Source organism: Nicotiana tabacum, chromosome 4 (assembly GCF_000715075.1).
Source record: "Nicotiana tabacum cultivar K326 chromosome 4, ASM71507v2, whole genome shotgun sequence".
Taxonomy (NCBI): domain Eukaryota; kingdom Viridiplantae; phylum Streptophyta; class Magnoliopsida; order Solanales; family Solanaceae; genus Nicotiana; species Nicotiana tabacum.
The window spans coordinates 147,830,916-147,851,512 of record NC_134083.1 but is presented as its reverse complement, the minus strand read 5'-3'; the positions used below and the strand labels follow the sequence as shown (position 1 = coordinate 147,851,512).

At 39.5% G+C, this 20,597-nt stretch overlaps 1 protein-coding gene across 1 annotated transcript; it reads left to right on the top strand.

The window, feature by feature from the left end:
- Positions 1-15,666: 15,666 nt before the first annotated feature.
- LOC107800730 (uncharacterized) lies at positions 15,667-19,921 on the top strand. Its single transcript, XM_016623953.2, has 7 exons — positions 15,667-15,972; positions 16,092-16,238; positions 16,678-16,776; positions 17,042-17,233; positions 17,661-17,780; positions 18,960-19,031; positions 19,530-19,921. Exons 1-7 carry the CDS (start codon positions 15,706-15,708, stop codon positions 19,752-19,754), a joined length of 1,122 nt encoding a protein of 373 aa, XP_016479439.2. The 5' UTR covers positions 15,667-15,705; the 3' UTR covers positions 19,755-19,921.
- The last annotated feature ends 676 nt before the right edge of the window (positions 19,922-20,597 follow it).

Sequence of the window (20,597 nt, the reverse complement as noted above, 5' to 3'; positions counted from 1 at the left end):
TGAACGGGCTTTCGTATTTTATGACTTTTACCTGATTCCGAGATGTGGGCCACACGGACGATTTTTGAGTCAATTTCGGAATTTTCGTTAAAGTGTTGATTTCGTTAATTAGATGAGTCTATTATTGTTGTATTTATGATATGTAATTGCTTTTGGCTAGATTTGGGCCATTCGGAGCCGGATATTCGTGGGAAAGGCATTGTGCCCGATTGATTGAGCTTGGTTTAAGGTAAGTGGCTTGCCTAACTTTGTGTGGGGGAAATCCCCTTAAAATTTGGAACTATTGTGATATGTGAGCGTCGTGTACGTGAGGTGACGAGTACGTACATGGGCTATTTGTGGTAAAACTCGATTTTCTTACTAAGCAACAACATATTTTCCTGTTATTTTGAGTTATACCATTTTAATGAGTATTAATCTATTTTTATTCTTAATTGAGTTATTACAATATGTGTAGCTATCATGTTTAGTCTAATACAACATGTCTACGTGTCTTAATTATTTATGTGAATTATGTGCAACATGCTTAGTGAATTTCCTGCTTCTTCCCTGACTGGTACTTAGTCTAAATTGTAAGAATTTCGTGATGTAGTTGTATTTCTATCATTCGCGCTGCATATTTACTTTGGGACTACGGAACGGTATTCCGGGAGATCCCCCTGTACTGCATATTTACTTTGGGACTACGGAACGGTATTCCGGGAGATCCCCCTGCACATTTACTTTGGGACTACGGAACGGTATTCCGGGAGATCCCCCTGCTCATTTACGTTTAGGACTACAAGACGGTATCTCGGGAGATACCATGTTGTGTTTCTGTGTACTAAGCTGTTACCTTCTATGATTTCATTGTTGTTAAATTTTAGCCTTTATTTTATTGCGGTATTACACTCTATATTATTTTATTATATATTTACCAGTAGGGCCTTGACCTGACCTCGTCACTACCCGACCGAGGTTAGGCTTGGCACTTACTGGGTACAGATTGTGGTGTACTCATGCTACTCTCTGCACATATTTTTCGTGTGCAGATCCAGGTGCTCCTTATCAGCCGCACTATCAGTGAGCCGGGATAGCTTTGGAGACTTCAAGGTATATCTGCCGCGTCCTCAGACCTCGGAGTCCCCTTCTACTCTTTCTCATGTCCATTATCTTCTGTATTTTTCCTTGTTAGACTCTGATGTATAGAGACACTAGATTTTTCCGTCTGTAGTTTGTGATTCACGATGTTTTGGGTTTTGGGATTTGTTGAGTATTTTTGAATAGTTGGTTAAATTTATATTTTTATTTCATTATTTCGTAAAATGTTAGGCTTACCTAGTTGTAGAGACTAGGTGCTGTCACGACGTCACACGGAGGGGAAATTGGGTCGTGACAGAAGTATTAGCAAATGAACTAAAAACCTTCAGCTTGTTTATACTGCAAGACAAAGACTTCAGCGTTTTGGTATGAAGGTTTAGCAAATTATGTAAAAACTCAGCTACTTAAATTCACTAGGAAATTACATAGTGTAGGAGAAAAATTTCAGCAGGTTTGTCCTGAAGTTTTTACAAATGAACTAAACAACTTCAGCATCTTCTGCTGAAGTTTCGGAAAAAGCTCATGACAAAACTATTGAATCCAGGACAAAACTTCAACATATTTTTGTACTGAAGTATTAGCAAATGAACTAAAAAACTTCAGTTTATTTATACTGCAAGACAAAGATTTCAATGTTTTGGTGTGAAGGTTTAGAAAATTATGTAAAAACTCAGCTAGTTAAATTCACTAGGAAATTACACAATGCAGGAGGAAAACTTCAGCAGGTTTGTCCTAAAATTTTTACAAATGAACTAAACAACTTCAACATCTTCTGCTGAAGTTTCGGAAAAAGCTCATGACAAAACTATTGAATCCAGGACAAAACTTCAGCATATTTTAGTGCTGAAGTATTAGCAAATGAACTAAAAACTTTAGCTTGTTTATACTACAAGACAAAGACTTCAGCATTTTGGCGTGAAGGTTTAGCAAATTATATAAAAACTCAGCTAGTTAAATTCACTAGGAAATTACATAGTGCAAGAGAAAAATTTCAGCAGGTTTGTCCTGAAGTTTTTACAAATGAACTAAGCAACTTCAGCATCTTCTGCTGAAGTTTTGGAAAAAGCTCATGACAAAACTATTGAATCCAGGACAAAACTTCAGCATATTTTAGTATTGAAGTATTAGCAAATGAACTAAAAAACTTCAGCTTGTTTTACTGCAAGATAAAGACTTCAGCATTTTGGTGTGAAGGTTTAGCAAATAATGTAAAAACTCAGCTAGTTAAATTCACTAGGAAATTACATAGTGCAGGAGAAAAATTTCAGCAGGTTTGTCTTGAAATTTTTACAAATGAACTAAACAACTTCAGCATCTTCTGCTGAAGTTTCGAAAAAAGCTCATGACAAAACTATTGAATCCAGGACAAAACTTCAGCATATTTTAGTGCTGAAGTATTAGGAAATGAACTAAAAAACTTCAGCTTGTTTATATTACAAGACAAAGACTTCGGCATTTTGGTATGAAGGTTTAGCAAATTATGTAAAAACTCAGCTTGTTTAGTATCATGTTCTAGCAAACAAACCAAAAACTTCAGCATGTTTGTTCTCATGACAAAACTGTTGAATGCCTATGTGTCCTGCATTTAACAATATCCAGAAACAAATTTATTCTATAACTTCATGCAAGTATGATTAAAATATATGGGTTGATTGAATTAAAACTTAAAAAGCATGATGAATTCATGAAGATTAGTCAGTTTCAAAAACTAATTTGAATTCTGAAGATGATTTGCACTACTTACAATGTATTTTGTAATTTTAAATTTGGAATTTGAATCTGGTTCAACTTTCTGGTTTCGTGATTATGGCAGATGCGAGAGAAGATCTGAGGAGGGACGGAGTGATGGAGGAGAACCGTAAAGTGATTTATGCGTGATGCATCTTTTATATGTTTTGTCAGGGGTATAATGGTAATATTATTACGGATGTTTTGTCAACCAGGTACCAAATCAATAATTTTTAAAAATAGAATACAGGTTAAAAGGTGGCACAAATATAGGGTATGCCTGCAAATTCCCCTAATTCATACACGGTAAATAAAATTATGTAGTTACAAAAAGAATATTGACAAGGTGAATTGGTTAAACACACGCTAACTAATCACGGTATTATCATATAATAGTATCTTTTTTAAGGTATAAGTATAAATAAGTACATATTCCAAAAATATATGTATATATTAAAATCATGAACTGGAAATTGAATTAGACAAATATGATGTTCTTGAGAATAATAAAATATTAGTTTTATTCCTAAGTGACCTCATATTCGAATTCAAAATAATTGGATATTTTCAAAGGTGAACAGTTGAAACAGTTCTACACGATATGATTTCTGTCAAAGCTTGTAACAGTTTGGCTTAAGTCAAATATAAATTGTTAGGTGATTTTTTTTCTCATTTATCTAAATATTGGTGGATAAAAATATTTGATATTTATAATGATGGTAAGTAACTGTGATGACCCAAAAGGTCATCTTATATTTTAGAACTCGAATCTGAGCTCTTAAGCCTTAAAAATCTCATTTTTACCCTCCTCTATTTGCGTGCGCAGTTCGGGCAGGTTTCCGGAAAGTTTTTATGTTGAAAACTAATGAAAATAAGAATTTTTACCTTAAAAGTTGATTTTAGTTAATTTCGGTCAATATTTTTGGTAAACGGGCCCGAATCCATGTTTTGACGGTCCCGGTAGGTCCGTATCGAATTATGGGACCTGGGCGTATGCCCGAAATCGAATTCGGAGGTCCCTAGCTCAAGTTATGAATTTTTTATGAAAATTAAAAGTCTAAAAATTATTTATTTTTAAGAATTGATCGATGTTTGGCATTGTTAGTATCGGGTCCGTATTTTGGTTCCGGATCCCAATACAGTTTCATTATGATATTTAAGACTTGTCTATGAAATTTGGTGAGAAACGGAGTCGATTTGACATGATTCAGACGTTCAGTTGAGAGGATACAGATTTTAAAGTGTTCTTGAGAATTTCATTTGATTTGGTGCTAAATTCACAGTTCTAGATGTTATTTTGGCGATTTGATCACGCGAGAAAGTTTGTATGATGCTTTTAGACTGGTGTGCATGTTTGGTTTGGTGCCCCGAGGGCTCGGGTGAGTTTCGGATAGGCCACGGGATATTTTGGACTTGGGAAAATTTTGGTTTTTTGCAGATTCTGGTGTCTAGCATATCCTTCTTCGCGTTCGCGAAGGTCCTCTCGCGAACGCGAAGAGTAAACTGGTGAGGCTGAGACTTCTTCTTCGTGAATGTGAAGGCCTGGTCGCGAACGCAAAGTGATGGGGATTTACCCTTCGCGAACGCGAAGCACTTGGGGACCTAGGGGAAGGTTGGTCATGTTCTTCTACGCGAACGCGTCTACTGGGTCGCGAGCGCGAAGGCTAGGGGGGAGTTGCCTTACGCGAACGCGTAGGAAGACTCGCAAACGCGAAGGCCTTAGGCCGCTGTGCATCGCGATCACGACAGGCCTCTCGCGAACGCGATGAAGACCTGTCCAGTGGCTTAAAACAGACTTCAAACACGGGTTTGAGGCATTTCTTCAATATTTTCAAGACCCAAACGGGTAGAGGCGATTTCCAAGAGTCATTTTCTTCCCCAAAGTGTTGGTAAGTGATTCTAAACTATTTTCTTTCAATTACCCATTACATTTCTTGAATTTTTAACCAAAAATCTAGAGTTTTTATGGTAGAATTAGGGGTTAGGGTAGAAACTAGGGATTTCGGCAATTTGGAAATTTAGACCTCGATTTGAGGTCAGATTCCAAAACTAATTACATATTCGGACTCGGGGGTGAATGGGTAAAAGAAATTTTGTCCGAACCTCGGGTTTTGATCAAGCGGGCCCGGGGTCAATTTTTCGACTTTTTGGAGGAAAATAATTTGGAAAATTTAATTTATGAAATATATTTGATTCCTTTAGCAATATTTGATATTATTGAGTTATTTTTGAATAGATACGAGTGGTTTGGAGGTGAATTCCAAAGAAAAAAGGTGTGATTGAGAATTAAGTGACATTCGGAGCGAGGTAAGTGTTGTGTCTAACTTTGGCTCGAGGGAATAGGTATTGTGTGAGTATTTGCTACGTGTTTTATTGTTGAATACGGTGTATAGTTGAGATGACGAGCATCTATACATTGTGGTCGAGTCATAGTACGCGAGTGAAATTCCATTCTTGCAAATTTATAGTCTTAAATCTTGTTATCCATGCTTATTGTTGTTATTGAAATGTTGGAAAACTTGTATCCGGTTCCACCAAGGTCGATAAAATTTTGAATATTGATTCGAGTTTGAGATGTTAAATTGTGAAAGTAATCATTTATGAAATATTGATTTTCTTGTGAAACTCATCTCTATCAGTTGTTATTGATTTTGTGAATTGTGAGGAAGTGTGTAAAGCACGAAGGGTAATGCCGTGCATAATTAATTTATATTATGAGGAAGAGTGTAAAACACGAAGGGTGATGCCGTGCATAATTTAATTATATTGCGAGGAAGAGTGTAAAGCACGAAGGGTGATGCCGTGCATAATTTATTTATATTGTGAGCAAGAGAGTAAAAGCACGAAGGGTGATGCCGTGGAGTCTTATTTGTTATTTGGTAAGGTTGAGAGTAAAAGCACGAAGGGTGATGCCGTGCAGTTTTTCTTGTTGTCTTAATTGCTCAATTTGTTTAAGGATTTCCGATTTAATTATATCTTTTCATTATTCTCTCCTTATGTTGTATTTCCCCCCACTGTATGTTCCCTTCCCATTATTTCTGCGTTATTTCTTTATTTACTATTGTTGCCACTAGCATGATTATACTGTTCAAGTTATATGTGGGTGTCTTGTCCTAGCCTCATCACTACTTCGCCGAGGTTAGACTCGATACTTACCAGTACATGGGGTCGGTTGTACTAATGCTGCACTCTGCACTTTCTGTGTAGATTTTGATACCGGCTCAGGTTGATCGAGATTTGCTACTGGTCCGCTGTCCGGAGACTCAAGGTAGATCTGTCGGCGTTCACAAACCTTGAAGTCCCCGTCTATCCTTTATGTCTTACTGTTTTCTTTCATTTAGACCATTACTTGTTGTAAATTCTAGAATGCTCGTGAATTGCGACTCCAGATCGGGGTGGTAGTAGTTAATACAGATTTATGATATTCCGCACTTGTTACATTTCGTTGTAGTTAATTAATGTTAATTACTGAATGAAAATAAGAAATTGATAAATGATTTTCTAACGTTGGCTTACCTAACAAATAAAATGTTAGGTGCCATCACGGTCCCGTCGGTGGAAAATTTCAGGTCGTGATAGTTGGTATCAGAGCACTAGGTTGCTTAGGTCTCATGATTCACGTGCAAGCTTAGTAGAGTTTGGAGGAACGGTACGGAGACGTCTGTGCTTATCTTCCAGAGGCTATGAAGTTTAGGAACAAGTTTCACTTCTTTTCTTCTCTGTCGTGCGATTTTGCTTTCTTAATACTGATTGAACTCTTCTACTTTTATTCTCTCGCAGATAGCGAGAACATGTTTTGCTTCCTCAGCTGAGCAGTAGCCAGAGCCTCCAATGACAGCTCCTACGCGGGGTAGAGGTTGAGGCCGAGGCCGTGTCAGAGGCCGAGGCAGGGGCAGGGCTCAGCCTAGGGCCCAAGCAGCAGCCCCAGTAGGGGAGCCTCAGATAGAGCTTGACGAGGAGGTTCCAGCCCAGACTGTTCCTGCCGGACCAGCTCAGGTTCCGGAGGGGTTCATTGCTACCCCAGTACTTCAGGATGCTTTGGTCCATTTGGTGGGCCTTATGGAGAGTGTGGCCCAGACTGGCGCATTTCCCATGGCACCAGCAGTATCTCAGGCTAGAGGAGCCCAGACTCCTACCACTCCCATTCCAGAGTAGATAGCTCCCAGTATCAGGCTCCAGCAGCTCAGCCAATCGGATTAGTTCAGCCGGTTATTGCGGCACAAGTCGGAGATGGGCCAACTATGTCTTCTGAGGCCTTATGAGATTAGACAGATTTATCAAGCTCTTTCCTGTTCACTTCAGCGATGCTCCTTCAGAGGATCCCCGGGAGTATCTTGACAGCTGTCACAAGGGTTTACGGAACATAGGTATAGTGGAGACCAATAGGGTCAATTTTGCTGTATTTTAGATGACGGGTTCTGCCAAGAAATGGTGGAGAGATTACTTGTTAACCAGACCAGCTGGGTCGCCTGCTCTTACTTGGGACCAGATCTCTCAGCTCTTCATAGAGAAGTTTCTGCCTATCACATTGAGAGAGGAGCGTCGCCGTCAGTTTGAGCGTCTCCCGTAGGGCAGTGTGACTGTTACTCAGTATGAGACCCGTTTTGTAGATTTGGCCCGCCATGCTATGCTTCTACTTCCCACCGAGAGAGAGAGAGGGTGAGGAGGTTTATCGATGGACTTGCTCAGCCTATCAGATTGCAGATGGCTAAGGAGACGGGGAGTGAGATTTCTTTTCAGGCGGCTGCTAATGTCGCTAGACGAGTCGAACTGGTCCTTACTGAGGGAGGTCAGGGGTCTGACAAGAGACCTCGTCATTCCGGTGAGTATAATGGTGCCTCACCTACAGGCCGGAGTACTTTTGGTAGAGGCCATCCTCCCAGGCCGAAAGGCATCTCACGGTGCCTCAGGTGGTCGTGGCCCTCAGATGTATTATTCCGACCAGCTAGCCTACAGTGAACTATCAGCTCCTATTAGTGCACCTCCACTCCAGAGTCATCAGGGTGGTTATTCAGGTCGACAGGGTCAGTTTCAGGGCCAGCAGTCACAGCAACCGAAGTTATGTTATACTTGTGGTGATTCGAGGCACATTGCTAGATTTTTTCCTTGGGAAATGGGCAGCTCACAGCATCAGAGTTCTCGTGCCATGGTTCCGGCACCAGTTGCTGCACCACCTGCTCAGCCAGCCAGAGGTAGGGGTCAGGCAGCCAGAGGTAGAGGCTAGACTGTTAGAGGTGGAGGTCTGCCGTTAGAGGTGGAGACCAGCCAGCTAGAGGTCATCCCAGGGACGTAGTTCAGGGTGGTGGGCCCCAGCCCCGATGTTATGCTTTCCTAGCCAGGCCTGAGGCTGAGTCATCTGACGTTGTTATCACAGGTACTGTTTTAGTTTGCAGTAGAGATGCTTCAGTTCTATTTGATTCAGGATCTACTTACTCCTATGTGTCATCCTATTTTGCTTCCTATTTGATTGTGCCCCGTGATTCTTTGAGTGCTCATGTGTATGTGTCCACACCAGTGAGAGATGTTATTATTGTAGATCGTATTTAGCGTTCGTGTGTGGTCACTATTGGGAGTCTTGAGACTCGTGTAGATCTCCTACTTCTCGACATGGTTGATTTTGATGTCATACTAGGTATGGATTGGCTGTCACCTTATCATGCTATATTAGATTGTCACGCCAAGACAGTGACCTTAGCCTTGCAGGGGTTACCTCGATTAGAGTGGAGAGGAAATCTTGGCCATTCTGCCAGCAGGGTTATCTCTTATGTGAAGGCTCGGCATATGGTCGAGAATAGGTGTCTAGCTTATCTGGCTTATGTCCGCGATTCTAGTGCGGAGGTTCCTTCCATAGATTCAGTGCCGGTTGTTCGAGAGTTTCCAGAGGTGTTTCCTGCAGACCTACCGGGGATGCTACCCGACAGGGATATTGATTTCTGCATTGATTTGGCTCCGGGCGCTCAGCGTATTTCCATTCCGCCATATCGCATGGCCTCGCTAGAGTTGAAAGAATTGAAAGAGCAGTTGCAATATTTGGTTGATAAGGGCTGCATTAGACCTAGTGTCTCGCCCTGGGGTGCACCTGTGTTGTTTGTGAAGAAGAAAGATGAATCGATGAGGATGTGTATAGATTATCGGCAGTTGAACAGAGTCACCATCAAGAACAAATATCCATTGCAGAGGATTGATGATTTATTTGATCAGCTTCAGGGTGCCAAGGTGTTTTCAAAAATTGATTTGAGATCTGGCTACCATTAGTTGAGGATTAGGGCATCCGATGTTCCTAAGACAGCTTTTCGAGCTCGGTATGGACATTATGAGTTTCTAGTGATGTTATTTGGGCTGACAAATGCCCCAACAGCATTCATGGATTTGATGAACCGGGTGTTCAAACCCTACTTGGATTCCTTTATGGTTGTGTTTATTGATGATATCTTGATCTACTCCCACAGTCGAGAGGAGCATGAGCAGCATCTTTGGATCGTTCTTCAGACTCTAAAAGATAGCCAGTTATATGCTAAGTTCTCAAAATGCGAGTTTTGGTTGAGTTCAGTTGCTTTCTTGGGTCACGTTGTATCAGCAGAGGGTATTTAGGTGGATCCTAAGAAGATTGAGGCAGTCCAGAACTGGCCTAGACCTACATCAGCTACAGAGATCCATAGTTTCTTGGGTTTGGCGGGCTATTACCATCGATTTGTGGAGGGGTTTTCATCCATAGCAGCCCCATTGACCAGATTGACCCAGAAGGGTGCCCCGTTCAGGTGGTCAGACAAGTGTGAAGCGAGCTTTCAGAAGCTCAAGACTGCTTTGACTACGGCACCGGTATTGGTGTTACCCACAGGTTCAGGATCTTATACATTATATTGTGACGCATCTCGTATTGGTCTGGGTACGGTATTGATGCAGGGAGGCAAGGTTATTGCATATGCTTCACGGCAGCTGCAGGTTCACGAGAAGAATTACCCTGTTCATTATCTAGAGCTGGCAGCCATTGTTCACGCGCTGAAGATTTGGAGGCACTATTTTTACGGCATGCCATGTGAGGTATTCACTGATCATCGGAGCTTGCAGTATTTGTTCAAGCAGAAGGAACTCAATTTGAGGCAGAGGAGGTGGCTGGAGCTATTGAAAGACTATGATATCACTATATTGTATCATCCCGGGAAGGCCAATGTGATGGCCGATGCTTTGAGTAGAAAGTCAGTCAGTATGGGTAGCCTTGCATATATTCCAGTTGATGAGAGACCGCTTGCATTGGATGTTCAGGACTTGGCCAACCAGTTCGTGAGGTTAGATGTTTCTAAGCCCAGCCGTGTTCTAGCTTGTACAGTTGCTCGGTCTTCTTTGTTTGAGCGCATCACAGATCGGCAGGATGACGATCCTCATTTACTTGTCCTTAGAGACACAGTGCGGCACGAGGGTGCCAAGCAGGTTAATGTTGGAGATGACGGAGTTTTGAGGATGCAGGGTCGTATTTGTGTGCCTAATGTGGATGGACTTCGTGAGTTGATCCTTGAGAAGTCCCACAGTTCCCGGTATTCTATTCATCCGGGCACCGCCAAGATATATCAGGACTTGAGGTAGCATTATTGGTGGAGGCGAATGAAGAAGGACATAGTTGCCTATGTAGCTCGGTGCCTAAATTGCCAGCAGGTAAAGTGTGAGCATCAGAGACCTGGTGGGTTACTTCAGAGGTTAGATATTCCTGAGTGGAAGTGGGAACGTATCACTATAGATTTTGTTGTTGGACTCAGAGGAAGTTTGATGCAGTTTTGGGTTATTGTGGACAGGCTAACTAAGTCAGCGCATTTCATTCCTATGGCAGTTACCTATTCCTCGGAGAGGTTGGCAGAGATTTATATTCGGGAGATCGTCCGTCTTCACGGTGTACCCATGTCTATCATTTCTGATCGAGGTACGCAGTTTACCTCGCACTTTTGGAGGGCAGTTCAGTGTGAGTTGGGTACGTGGGTTGAGTTGAGCACAACATTTCATCCTCAGACGGACGGGCAGTCCGAGCGTACTATTCAGATTTTGGAGGATATGCTCCGCGCTCGTGTTATAGACTTCGGAGGATCGTGGGATCAGTTCTTACCCCTTGCAGAGTTCACCTACAATAACAGCTACCAGTCAAGCATTCAGATGGCTCCCTATGAGGCATTATATGGTAGGCGGTATCGGTCGCCAGTTGAGTGGTTCGAGCTGGGAGAGGCTCGATTATTGGGTACAGATTTAGTTCAGGAGGCCTTGGATAAGGTCAAGATTATTCAGGATCGACTTCGCACAGCTTAGTCCAGGCAGAAGAGTTATGCCGATCGTAGAGTTTGTGATGTTGCATTCATGGTTGGAGAGAGAGTGTTACTCCGGGTATCACCCATGAAGGGTGTAATGAGGTTCGGGAAGAAGGGCAAGTTGAGCCCTAGGTATATCGGGCTATTTGAGATCCTTGAGAGAGTGGGGGAGGTAGTTTATAAACTTGCGCTGCCTCCAGGGTTATCTTCAGTTCATCCGGTATTCCATGTGTCTATGCTCCAAAAATATCATGGTGACCCGTCCCACGTGTTAGATTTTAGCTCTGTCCAGTTGGACAAGGATTTGACTTACGAGGAGGAGCCGGTGGCCATTCTAGTCCGGCAGGTTCGTCAGTTGAGGTAAAAGAGTTACCCTTCAGTTCGAGTGCAGTGGAGAGGTTAGCCTATTGAGGCAGCTACTTGAGAGTCCGAGTCCGATATGCGGAGTAGATACCCCCACCTTTTTACCAGCCCAGGTACTATTCTATGTCCGTTCGAGGATGAACGGTTGTTTTAGAAGTGGAGATTGTGATGACCCAAAAGGTCATCTTATGTTTTAGAACTCGAATCTGCGCTGTTAAGCCTTAAAAATCTCATTTTTACCCTCCTTGATTTGTGTGCGCAGTCCGGGCAAGTTTTCGAAAAGCTTTTATGTTAAAAACTAATGAAAATAAGAATTTTTGCCTTAAAAGTTGATTTTAGTTGTCTTCGGTCAATATTTTTGGTAAACAGGCCCGAATCCGTGTTTTGACGGTCCCGTTAGGTCCGTATCGAATTATGGACCTGGGCGTATGCCCGGAATCGAATTCGGAGGTACCTAGCTCAAGTTATGAATTTTTGATAAAAATTAAAAGTCTAAAAATTAATTATTTTTAACAATTGATCGATGTTTGGCATTGTTAGTATCGGGTCCGTATTTTAGTTTCGGAGCCCGGTACAGTTTCATTATGATATTTAAGACTTGTCTGTAAATTTTGGTGAAAAACAGAGTCGATTTGACGTGATTCGGACGTCCAGTTGAGAGGATACAGATTTTAAAGTGTTCTTGAGAATTTCATTTGATTTGGTGCTAAATTCGTAGTTCTAGATATTATTTTGGCGATTTGATCACGCGAGTAAGTTTGTATGATATTTTTAGAATGGTGTGCATGTTTGGTTTGGATCCCTGAGGGCTCGGGTGAGTTTCGGATAGGCCACGGGATGTTTTGGACTTGGGAAAATTTTCGTTTTCTGCAGATTCTGGTGTCTGGCATATCCTTCTTCGCGTTCGCGAAGGTCCTCTCGCGAACGCGAAGAGTAAACTGGTGAGGCTAAGACTTCTTCTTCGCGAACGCGAAGGCCTGGTCGTGAATGCGAAGTGATGGGGGATTTACCCTTTACGAACGCGACCTGACCATCGCGAACGCGAAGCACTTGGGGACCTGGGGGAGGGTTGGTCATGTTCTTCTACGCGAACGCGTCCACTGGGTCGCAAACGCGAAGGCTAGGAGGGAGTTGCCTTACGCGAACGCGTAGGAAGACTCGCGAACGCGAAGGCCTTAGGCCGCTGTGCATCGCGATCGCGACAGGCCTCTCGCGAACGCGATGAAGGCCTGTCCAGTGGCTTAAAACAGACTCCAAACACGGGTTTGAGCCATTTCTTCAACATTTTCAAAAACCAAACGGGTAGAGGCGATTTCCAAAAATCATTTTCTTCCCCAAAGTGTTGGTAAGTGATTCTAAACTATTTTCTTTCAATTACCCATTATATTTCTTGAATCTTTAACCAAAAATCTAGAGTTTTCATTGTAGAATTAGGGAAGGAACTAGGAATTTCGGGAATTTGGGAATTTAGACCTCGATTTGAGGTCGGATTCCAAAACTAATTACATATTCGGGCTCGGGGGTGAATGGGTAAAAGGATTTTGGTCCGAACCTCGGGTTTTGACCAAGCGGGCCCGAGGTCGATTTTTCGACTTTTTGGAGGAAAACAATTTGGAAAATTTAATTTATGAAATATAATTGATTTCTTTAGCAATATTTGATATTATTGAGTAATTTTTGAATAGATACGAGTGGTTTGGAGGTGAATTTCAAAGGAAAAGCTGTGATTGAGAATTAAGTGACCTTCGGAGCGAGGTAAGTATTGTGTCTAACTATGGCTTGAGGGAATAGGTATTGTGTGAGTATTTGCTACGTGTTTTATTGTTAAATACGATGTATAGTTGAGATGATGGGCATCTATACGTTGTGGTCGAGTCATAGTACGCGAGTGAAATTCCATTCTTGCAAATTTATAGTCTTAAATCTTGTTATCCATGCTTATTGTTGTTGTTGAAATGTTGGAAAACTTGTATCCGGTTCCACCAAGGTCGATAAAATTGTGAATATTGATTCGAGGTTGAGATGTTTAATTGTGAAAGTAATCATTTATGAAATATTAATTTTTTTGTGAAACTCCTCTCTATCCGTTGTTATTGATTTTGTGAATTGTGAAGAAGAGTGTAAAGCACGAAGGGCGATGCCGTGTATAATTTAATTATATTATGAGAAAGAGTGTAAATCACGAAGGGTGATGCAGTGCATAATTTAATTATATTGCGAGGAAGAGTGTAAAGTACGAAGGGTGATGCCGTGCATAATTTATATATATTGTGAGCAAGAGAGTAAAAGTACGAAGGGTGATGCCGTACAGTTTTCCTTGTTGTCTTAATTGCTCAATTCGTTTAAGGATTTCCGGTTTAATTATGTCTTTTCATTATTCTCACTCCTTATATTGTATTTCCCTACTGTATGTTCCCCTCCTATTATTTCTTGTTATTTCTTAATTACTATTATTGCCACTAGCATGATTATACTGTTCAGGTTATATGTGGGTGTCTTGTCCTAGCCTCGTCACTATTTCGCCGAGGTTAGGCTCGATACTTACCAGTAAATGAGGTCGGTTGTACTGATGCTGCACTCTGCACTTTCTGTGCAGATTTTGATACCGGCTCAGGTTGATCGAGATTTGCTATTGGTCCGCTGTCCGAAGACTCAAGGTAGATTTGTCGGCGTTCACAGACCTTGAAGTCACCGTTTGTCCTTTATGTCTTACTGTTTTCTTTCATTCAGACAGTTGTATTTCTTTCGGACCATTACTTGTTGTAAATTCTAGAATGCTTGTGAATTGCGACTTCAGATCCGGGTGGTAGTAGTTAATACAGATTTATGATATTCCGCACTTGTTACATTTCGTTGTAGTTAATTAATGTTAATTACTAAATGGAAATAAGAAATTGGTAAATAATTTTCTAACATTGGCTTGCCTAACAAGTGAAATGTTAGGCGCCATCACGGTCCCATCGGTGGAAAATTTCGGATCGTAACAGTAACAGACATCGATAAATTACTAATTAAAATACATACAAATTATCTCGAACACCATCATTATTAGATTATAAGAGTCGATAATCTGAAAAAACATGATATGCAATTGTAAGTTCGTAAGTTCTTCTTTTTTAATTGTAGTAACTTTCTTTGTTTAGTTTTCATTTAATTTTCTTTTATTTTCAAAGAATCCCAATTATGTTTATCTCATACTTTGTCTTTTTTTAAATTGAACGTTTCGAATCGACTTTGTACTGAAATACGAAAGAGGTGGAAAGTCTGATTTGTTTACGCTATTGGTTAAGACTTGAGAATACATATTTAAATTTGCTTTTTAGTTTTTAGGCTTTGTTTCCATTCTAATCTTTTTAAAATATAATCTTTTGTGCCTAAATGTACCTAGCATATTTAAGCTTTCAGTTTGACTACCTTAACTTTTACCATTTTTTAAAATTTATCTTTAAATAAATTTTTCAACGTCAACTCAAATTTTGTCCGAACACATTCCTTTGCATGCCTCCCCTTTCCACTAAGTTTTCATTATTATTATTATTATTATTATTATTATTATTATTATTATTATTATTATTATTATTATTATTATTATTATTATTATTTCTTCCGTTTATTTTTACTTTTTTAATATTTTAAAAATAAATTTTTATTTTTACTTGTCACTTTTAGCATATCAAGAGAAGATAATTTCTTTTTTTATTGTTATACCCACAATATTAATTACTCATTTTAAATCATTTTCTCAAATTTATTAAAAATATGCATCAAAAATATGGGTATCATGGTAAATTATGCACTTTATTTATTACTCCCTTCGTTCACTTTTAGTTGTCAAGTATTCTAAAAATAAATTTTTATTTTTACTTATCACTTTTCGCATATCAAGAGAAAAATAATTTATTTTTTTTGTTTCACCCTTAGCATTAATTACTCATTCCAAATAATTTTCCAAATCTATTAAGATTATACACCAATTAATATGTGTATCATGGTAAATTATACACTTTATTATTATTTTTTAAGGGTCGTGAAAAGTTCAAAGTGGACAACTAAAAGTGAACGGAGAGAGTATTTTTTAAGGGATATACAAAGTTCATATTTGACAAGTAAAAGTGAACAAAAAGGTATTAAAATTTTTCTAAAAGAAACTTTTTTGTGCTACTATTGTTCTAAAAATAAATAAATGTACTACTAACTACTTAGCATAGTCGGCTATTAAATTGACTACATTGTTTGGGTTTAAGAAATGCTCTCAGTTTTCAGCAGAACTCTACTCCAAAAACCTAAACTCTTCACCTTCAAACATCAAAATCCTCTCGCATTCTCTCTAGTAATGGCTACCGCTAACTCCTCGTCTTTCTCACCTGTGTCTTCCCCTTCAAACCATGTTCCCCTAAAGCGAGTAGGTACTCACAATGGTAGCTTCCATTGTGATGAAGCTCTTGGTTGCTTCATGATTCGTCTTACAAACAAGTTTTACAATGCTCAGATTGTCCGTACTCGCGATACCCAGGTTAGCTTAATTTTTTTTGTGCGTATTATGTTATTGGGTATTGGGGTTTGTGGGTAATTAGATGTTTGGGAAGGCTTATGTAGGTAAAATGTTTGACGAAATGCTTGAATGAATGAAAGGTGTTGGAAACGCTTGATGCGGTGCTTGATGTTGGTGGGGTTTATGATCCTAGTCGAGACCGTTATGATCATCACCAAAAGGGATTTCAAGAGGTCTTTGGACATGGTTTCACTACTAAGCTTAGCAGTGCTGGTCTTGTTTACAAGGTAATTTCTTTCTTTATGTAAATAGTTAATGTCATGGATGTGCATAAGTCTCACCCTTTCCGTTCTAAATTTCAACTATGTTGTATGTCACTGTGTACTTCCTCCCTCATATAAATATTGTCACTCATGTAATTTTTACACAATTTAAGAAAAATTGAGGTTTCAATATTTAATCTACGCCTTTAGATTATGAAAGGATTCGAAAACTTAAAAGTGATTGGACCATTTTGGAATATATGATCGAGTGTTGGAAATTTCACAGAATTTTGACGTGGGGGAATACTAGCTTGTGGATTGGATACCTTGTAGTGACTCTTTATGGAAGTTTAGTAATTCAAGGTCTTCCATTTGGCTAGAAAATTACTTAGCTCTAATGTATTTTGATTAATTTCATATGTAGCTCTTAATTGCAATTTACTTGGCCTTTCCTGCTTCATAGCACTTTGGGAAGGAGATAATTGCAAAGGAGCTCCAAGTTGATGAAGAACATCCGGACGTTCATAGGTTGTTCCTTGCTATTTACAAGAGCTTCATGGAGGTAAGGCATTCAGTCTGAGAAATAATTATTTCTTGGAATCTTCTTATCTCCAAGTTACTGATGTTAAAATCATCAATTGTGTCTATGTTGTGGTTTGTGATTGGATTCTTATTTTCTGATTTTGTTTCTTTTTTATGTTATTACAAGTATTTGCAAGGTTTACTTAAAATCTTGAGAGCTGATACCATGTGATATAATTGAAGGATCAAACTACCATATCTCTAGTACTATTAGTAAGCCTAATACAATTGCCGACTGCGAACAGGCAATTGATGCAGTCGACAATGGGATCAATCAGTACGATACAGACCAGCCACCAAGATACGTAAATAATACTCATTTGTCCTCACGAGTTGGAAGACTAAACTTGGACTGGATTGAACCTGATCAGTCTTCTGAAAAGGAGAATGAAGCTTTCGAACGTGCAATGGATTTAGCTGGCAGTGAGTTCTTGAATGTAAGACTTTCTTAACAGAGCTAAAAAGCTTTGTTTCTATTTTCTTTGGTTAGTAATATAAAGTTTATACTAGCACAGTGGCGAAACCAAGAAATTCAATAAGGGTGTTCAAATTTTGAAAACCCTTTGCCAGTGGGCTATGCAAGGGTGTTCAAAGTCTATTTTTAATCAATAACAAGCAATATTTTACCTTATACGTAGTATAATTTTTCGGCGAAGGGTGGTCGACCACCCTTGGGCCAGCATAGCTTCGCCCCTGTACTAGCATAATGGTTGGTCTTCAGAGTGCCCTTTTTTGGCACCAGACTGTCTTAAGTCATTTAGATAACACATTTATAAGCTTAATTTTATTCTGAAAGAGGCAGGTTTTAGAATGAGCGTATGGTTCAGTTTCTTTCCCTGAGTTAACATGTTTGTCTATGCACAGAGCGTCCGCTTTCATGTAAGATCATGGTTACCAGCACGCTCAATCGTTATGGAGTGCCTTGCTGCAAGACACAAGATTGATCCTAGTGGAGAGATTGTAGTTCTTACTACGTTTTGCCCGGTAAGTAAACTTTTGTGCATGAGGCAGCATGAACATCATTAAAATTTGCTTTGTTTATAGCTAAATAGTGCTAGAGGTCACAAGTTTTTAAGTTTTTTGGCTAATTTAAATAATGATTGTATATTAGCTTCATTTTCTTACATGTAGAAAATAACTTTATCAAATGCCTAGTTCTCACTGTGACTAACGTGTACGGACAAAATTTTAGTCGGGCATAGTAGCTTTTGAATGTCACTTATATACCAGCATAAGTAGAGCATCTCCATTTTCAGTCAATCTATAAATATTTGGCACTTTATTAAAATGACCTGTCCTCTTGTATCTTGATAAGCTGCAGATATGGTAGTTCATTTCTAGGAAGCATCCTTCTACTGAGTACTTCCTCCGGTTGCTATACATCACATCACATGTAAAATTGGGATACATCACAGATTTTGTGATGAACCTGAGTCACAATATTCAGTGGTAGTATGGGAGAGGCTAGGAAGACGTGGAGGGGAAAGGGTAAGGTCGCCGTTGGTGAAATCGTATTATCCGGAGAGTGGAATAGGAGGGAGGTGTGGAAGAAATGTTCTAACCAAAGCACTAAAGAAGGCAGCTTTCTTAGTTTGGTGTGCCATTAAGGATACAATATTCACAGCAGATAATTTGTGAATGAGAAGAATGATAGCAAGCTATTGTTCTCTATGTAGAGAAAGGGGGAAAGACACTGACCATATTCTATCCATATCCTATTGCACCACAAATTTACTATGCACTTGTGGAATCTAGCATGTTCAATACGTTGCATGGGCAATACGAAGTAACGGTGGAGGAAACAATAACGAGTTGTAGGATTTGTAGGTTGATAAAAAGAAAGGCAATTTCCATTATGCATCTTATGAACAGTGGAATGAAAGAACTGGAAAATTGCCAGAATAGTGTAAGAGATATATGTCGTATAGGAAGGTTGCATGTATGTTTTACGTCTAAAGAATATTCCTGTGTATATATGATTGGGGTAGCTTATTAGCTAACTGTGCTTAAGTCACTTCCTCACATTTGGGACATACTTTTGTACACACCTTGTGTTTTTAGTTAATGAAATACCTTGAGTTATCATTAACAAAAGTGAATATTCACTGCTAGTATGAACTCTGTACTGAAAATACATTTTATTTTTGTATTCCTGTCCAACAGTGGAAGCTTCATTTGTTTGAGCTGGAAGAGGAGATGAAGATTGATCCTCCCATCAAATATGCTTTATATCAGGTGCCTGAGTTCTCTGCTGTTTCGTTCTTCCGTTTCTGCGCTACAGTTAATGTTTTGTCTCATATTTCTGCTTAAATTCTTCATTTTGGGTTCCTTGTATGCGAGGAGAGGAAAGATTCGGAGCAGGTTTAGTAATAGTGTGGGGGTTGTCTTTTAGCCTTTAGGTCGCTCTGGAAACTTTATCACCCGTAAATATTTACTACTTGTATCAGTTGTAGAATGATTGGTTGAAGAAGTGTGCATTAGTATTAATTGCTCCATCAAGATCTGCTTTTTTTCTTAATCTCTATGTTGAACAAATGAAGAAGTGCTCAGGAATGATTTTGCTACATTTTCCAGTGTTATTGTCCTGGAAAAGAGTAGCTAATAATCACACAGCATGATAAAGGCAGTGGTGGGAAGTAAAAATAGAGAGAAACATGAAAGAGCGAAGTGTGGCAATGTTCTTTCTGTATTTGATTAAGAAAACAGCAAGTGACAGTGACTTCATGTTTGTAGGATGATAGGAGCAAAAGTTGGCGAGTGCAAGCTGTGGGTGTAGCTCCTGACAGATTTGAGAGCAGGAAAGCCCTTCCATCTCAGTGGCGAGGTTTAAGAGACGATGAACTCTCCAAGGAAACAGGAATTCCTGGCTGTGTTTTTATCCACATGAGTGGGTTTATTGGAGGAAATCAAAGTTATGAAGGAGCACTCGCAATGGCAAAAGCTGCTCTGAAGCTCTAGGCACAGAAACAGTTTTATAAATGGATTTCAGAAACTGAGTGATTTCTTTTTGATTTAACATTATAGCTGATCATGGCATCAGGTTGCCATTTAAATAGCACATTGGAGTTGAATTTATTCAAGGTTATTAAGGAAACTATACACAACCCGGCAGACAGTTTTTTACATATTCAGATGCTATCTTTTACTTTTACAGCCCAATGTTGTGTTTGCAGTTGTTGTAAAATACAATAGATTTCATCGTCATTCAAAATCTTTTTTGGTATTTGATGTCTACTAGTTGGTCATAAAGTCAGCTGCGCGAAGCTTTTTGATACATTCATCGAAGCCCCTGGCTCAATACTATTTGCGTTTGTGGATGCTCTGCTTTTGCGTGCTTCACCGTTCACTTATGTGTACAGAAGTTGCTGCCTTTGCAAAACTGAACAAAGCCACTGCCCACTGTATCCCAATCAGCATGAGCCTTTGCTTTGCTTGGTATTAGATGCATTTGGACGAGTACATTGCCACCAGAAATTCGTACAGGTCAGGAGAAATTTTTGTATTAATCCGATACATGCATACTTAGCTGACAAACGTCAACCTAATAGTACTACTAGTAAAATGTAGTATCCGGTTAATTTCCTAAATGTGCCTAGTGAGTATTCTTTAACAAATTGATGATTATTGCGAGTGAATTAGAAACAATAAAAATCTAAAGACAGAGATAATAATTTGTTATTGGAAAGGCTAAATGGAACATTTATTTAGAGACGAAAGATATATGAATTGCTCAATCAATAAAGAGAGCTTGTCACGGGCCTAACTCAAGTAGGCAGACAACGTTGACAGCCTATATGCTAT

What these genes read in the sequence shown, in the direction of transcription:
- LOC107800730 (XM_016623953.2), top strand. Translation starts at nt 15,706, where the DNA reads ATGCTCTCAGTTTTCAGCAGAACTCTACTCCAAAAACCTAAACTCTTC. An exon ending in TCCGTACTCGCGATACCCAG is followed by an intron (nt 15,973 to 16,091) that starts GTTAGCTTAATT and finishes AATGAATGAAAG; the next exon opens with GTGTTGGAAACGCTTGATGC. An exon ending in TTTACAAGAGCTTCATGGAG is followed by an intron (nt 16,777 to 17,041) that starts GTAAGGCATTCA and finishes GACTGCGAACAG; the next exon opens with GCAATTGATGCAGTCGACAA.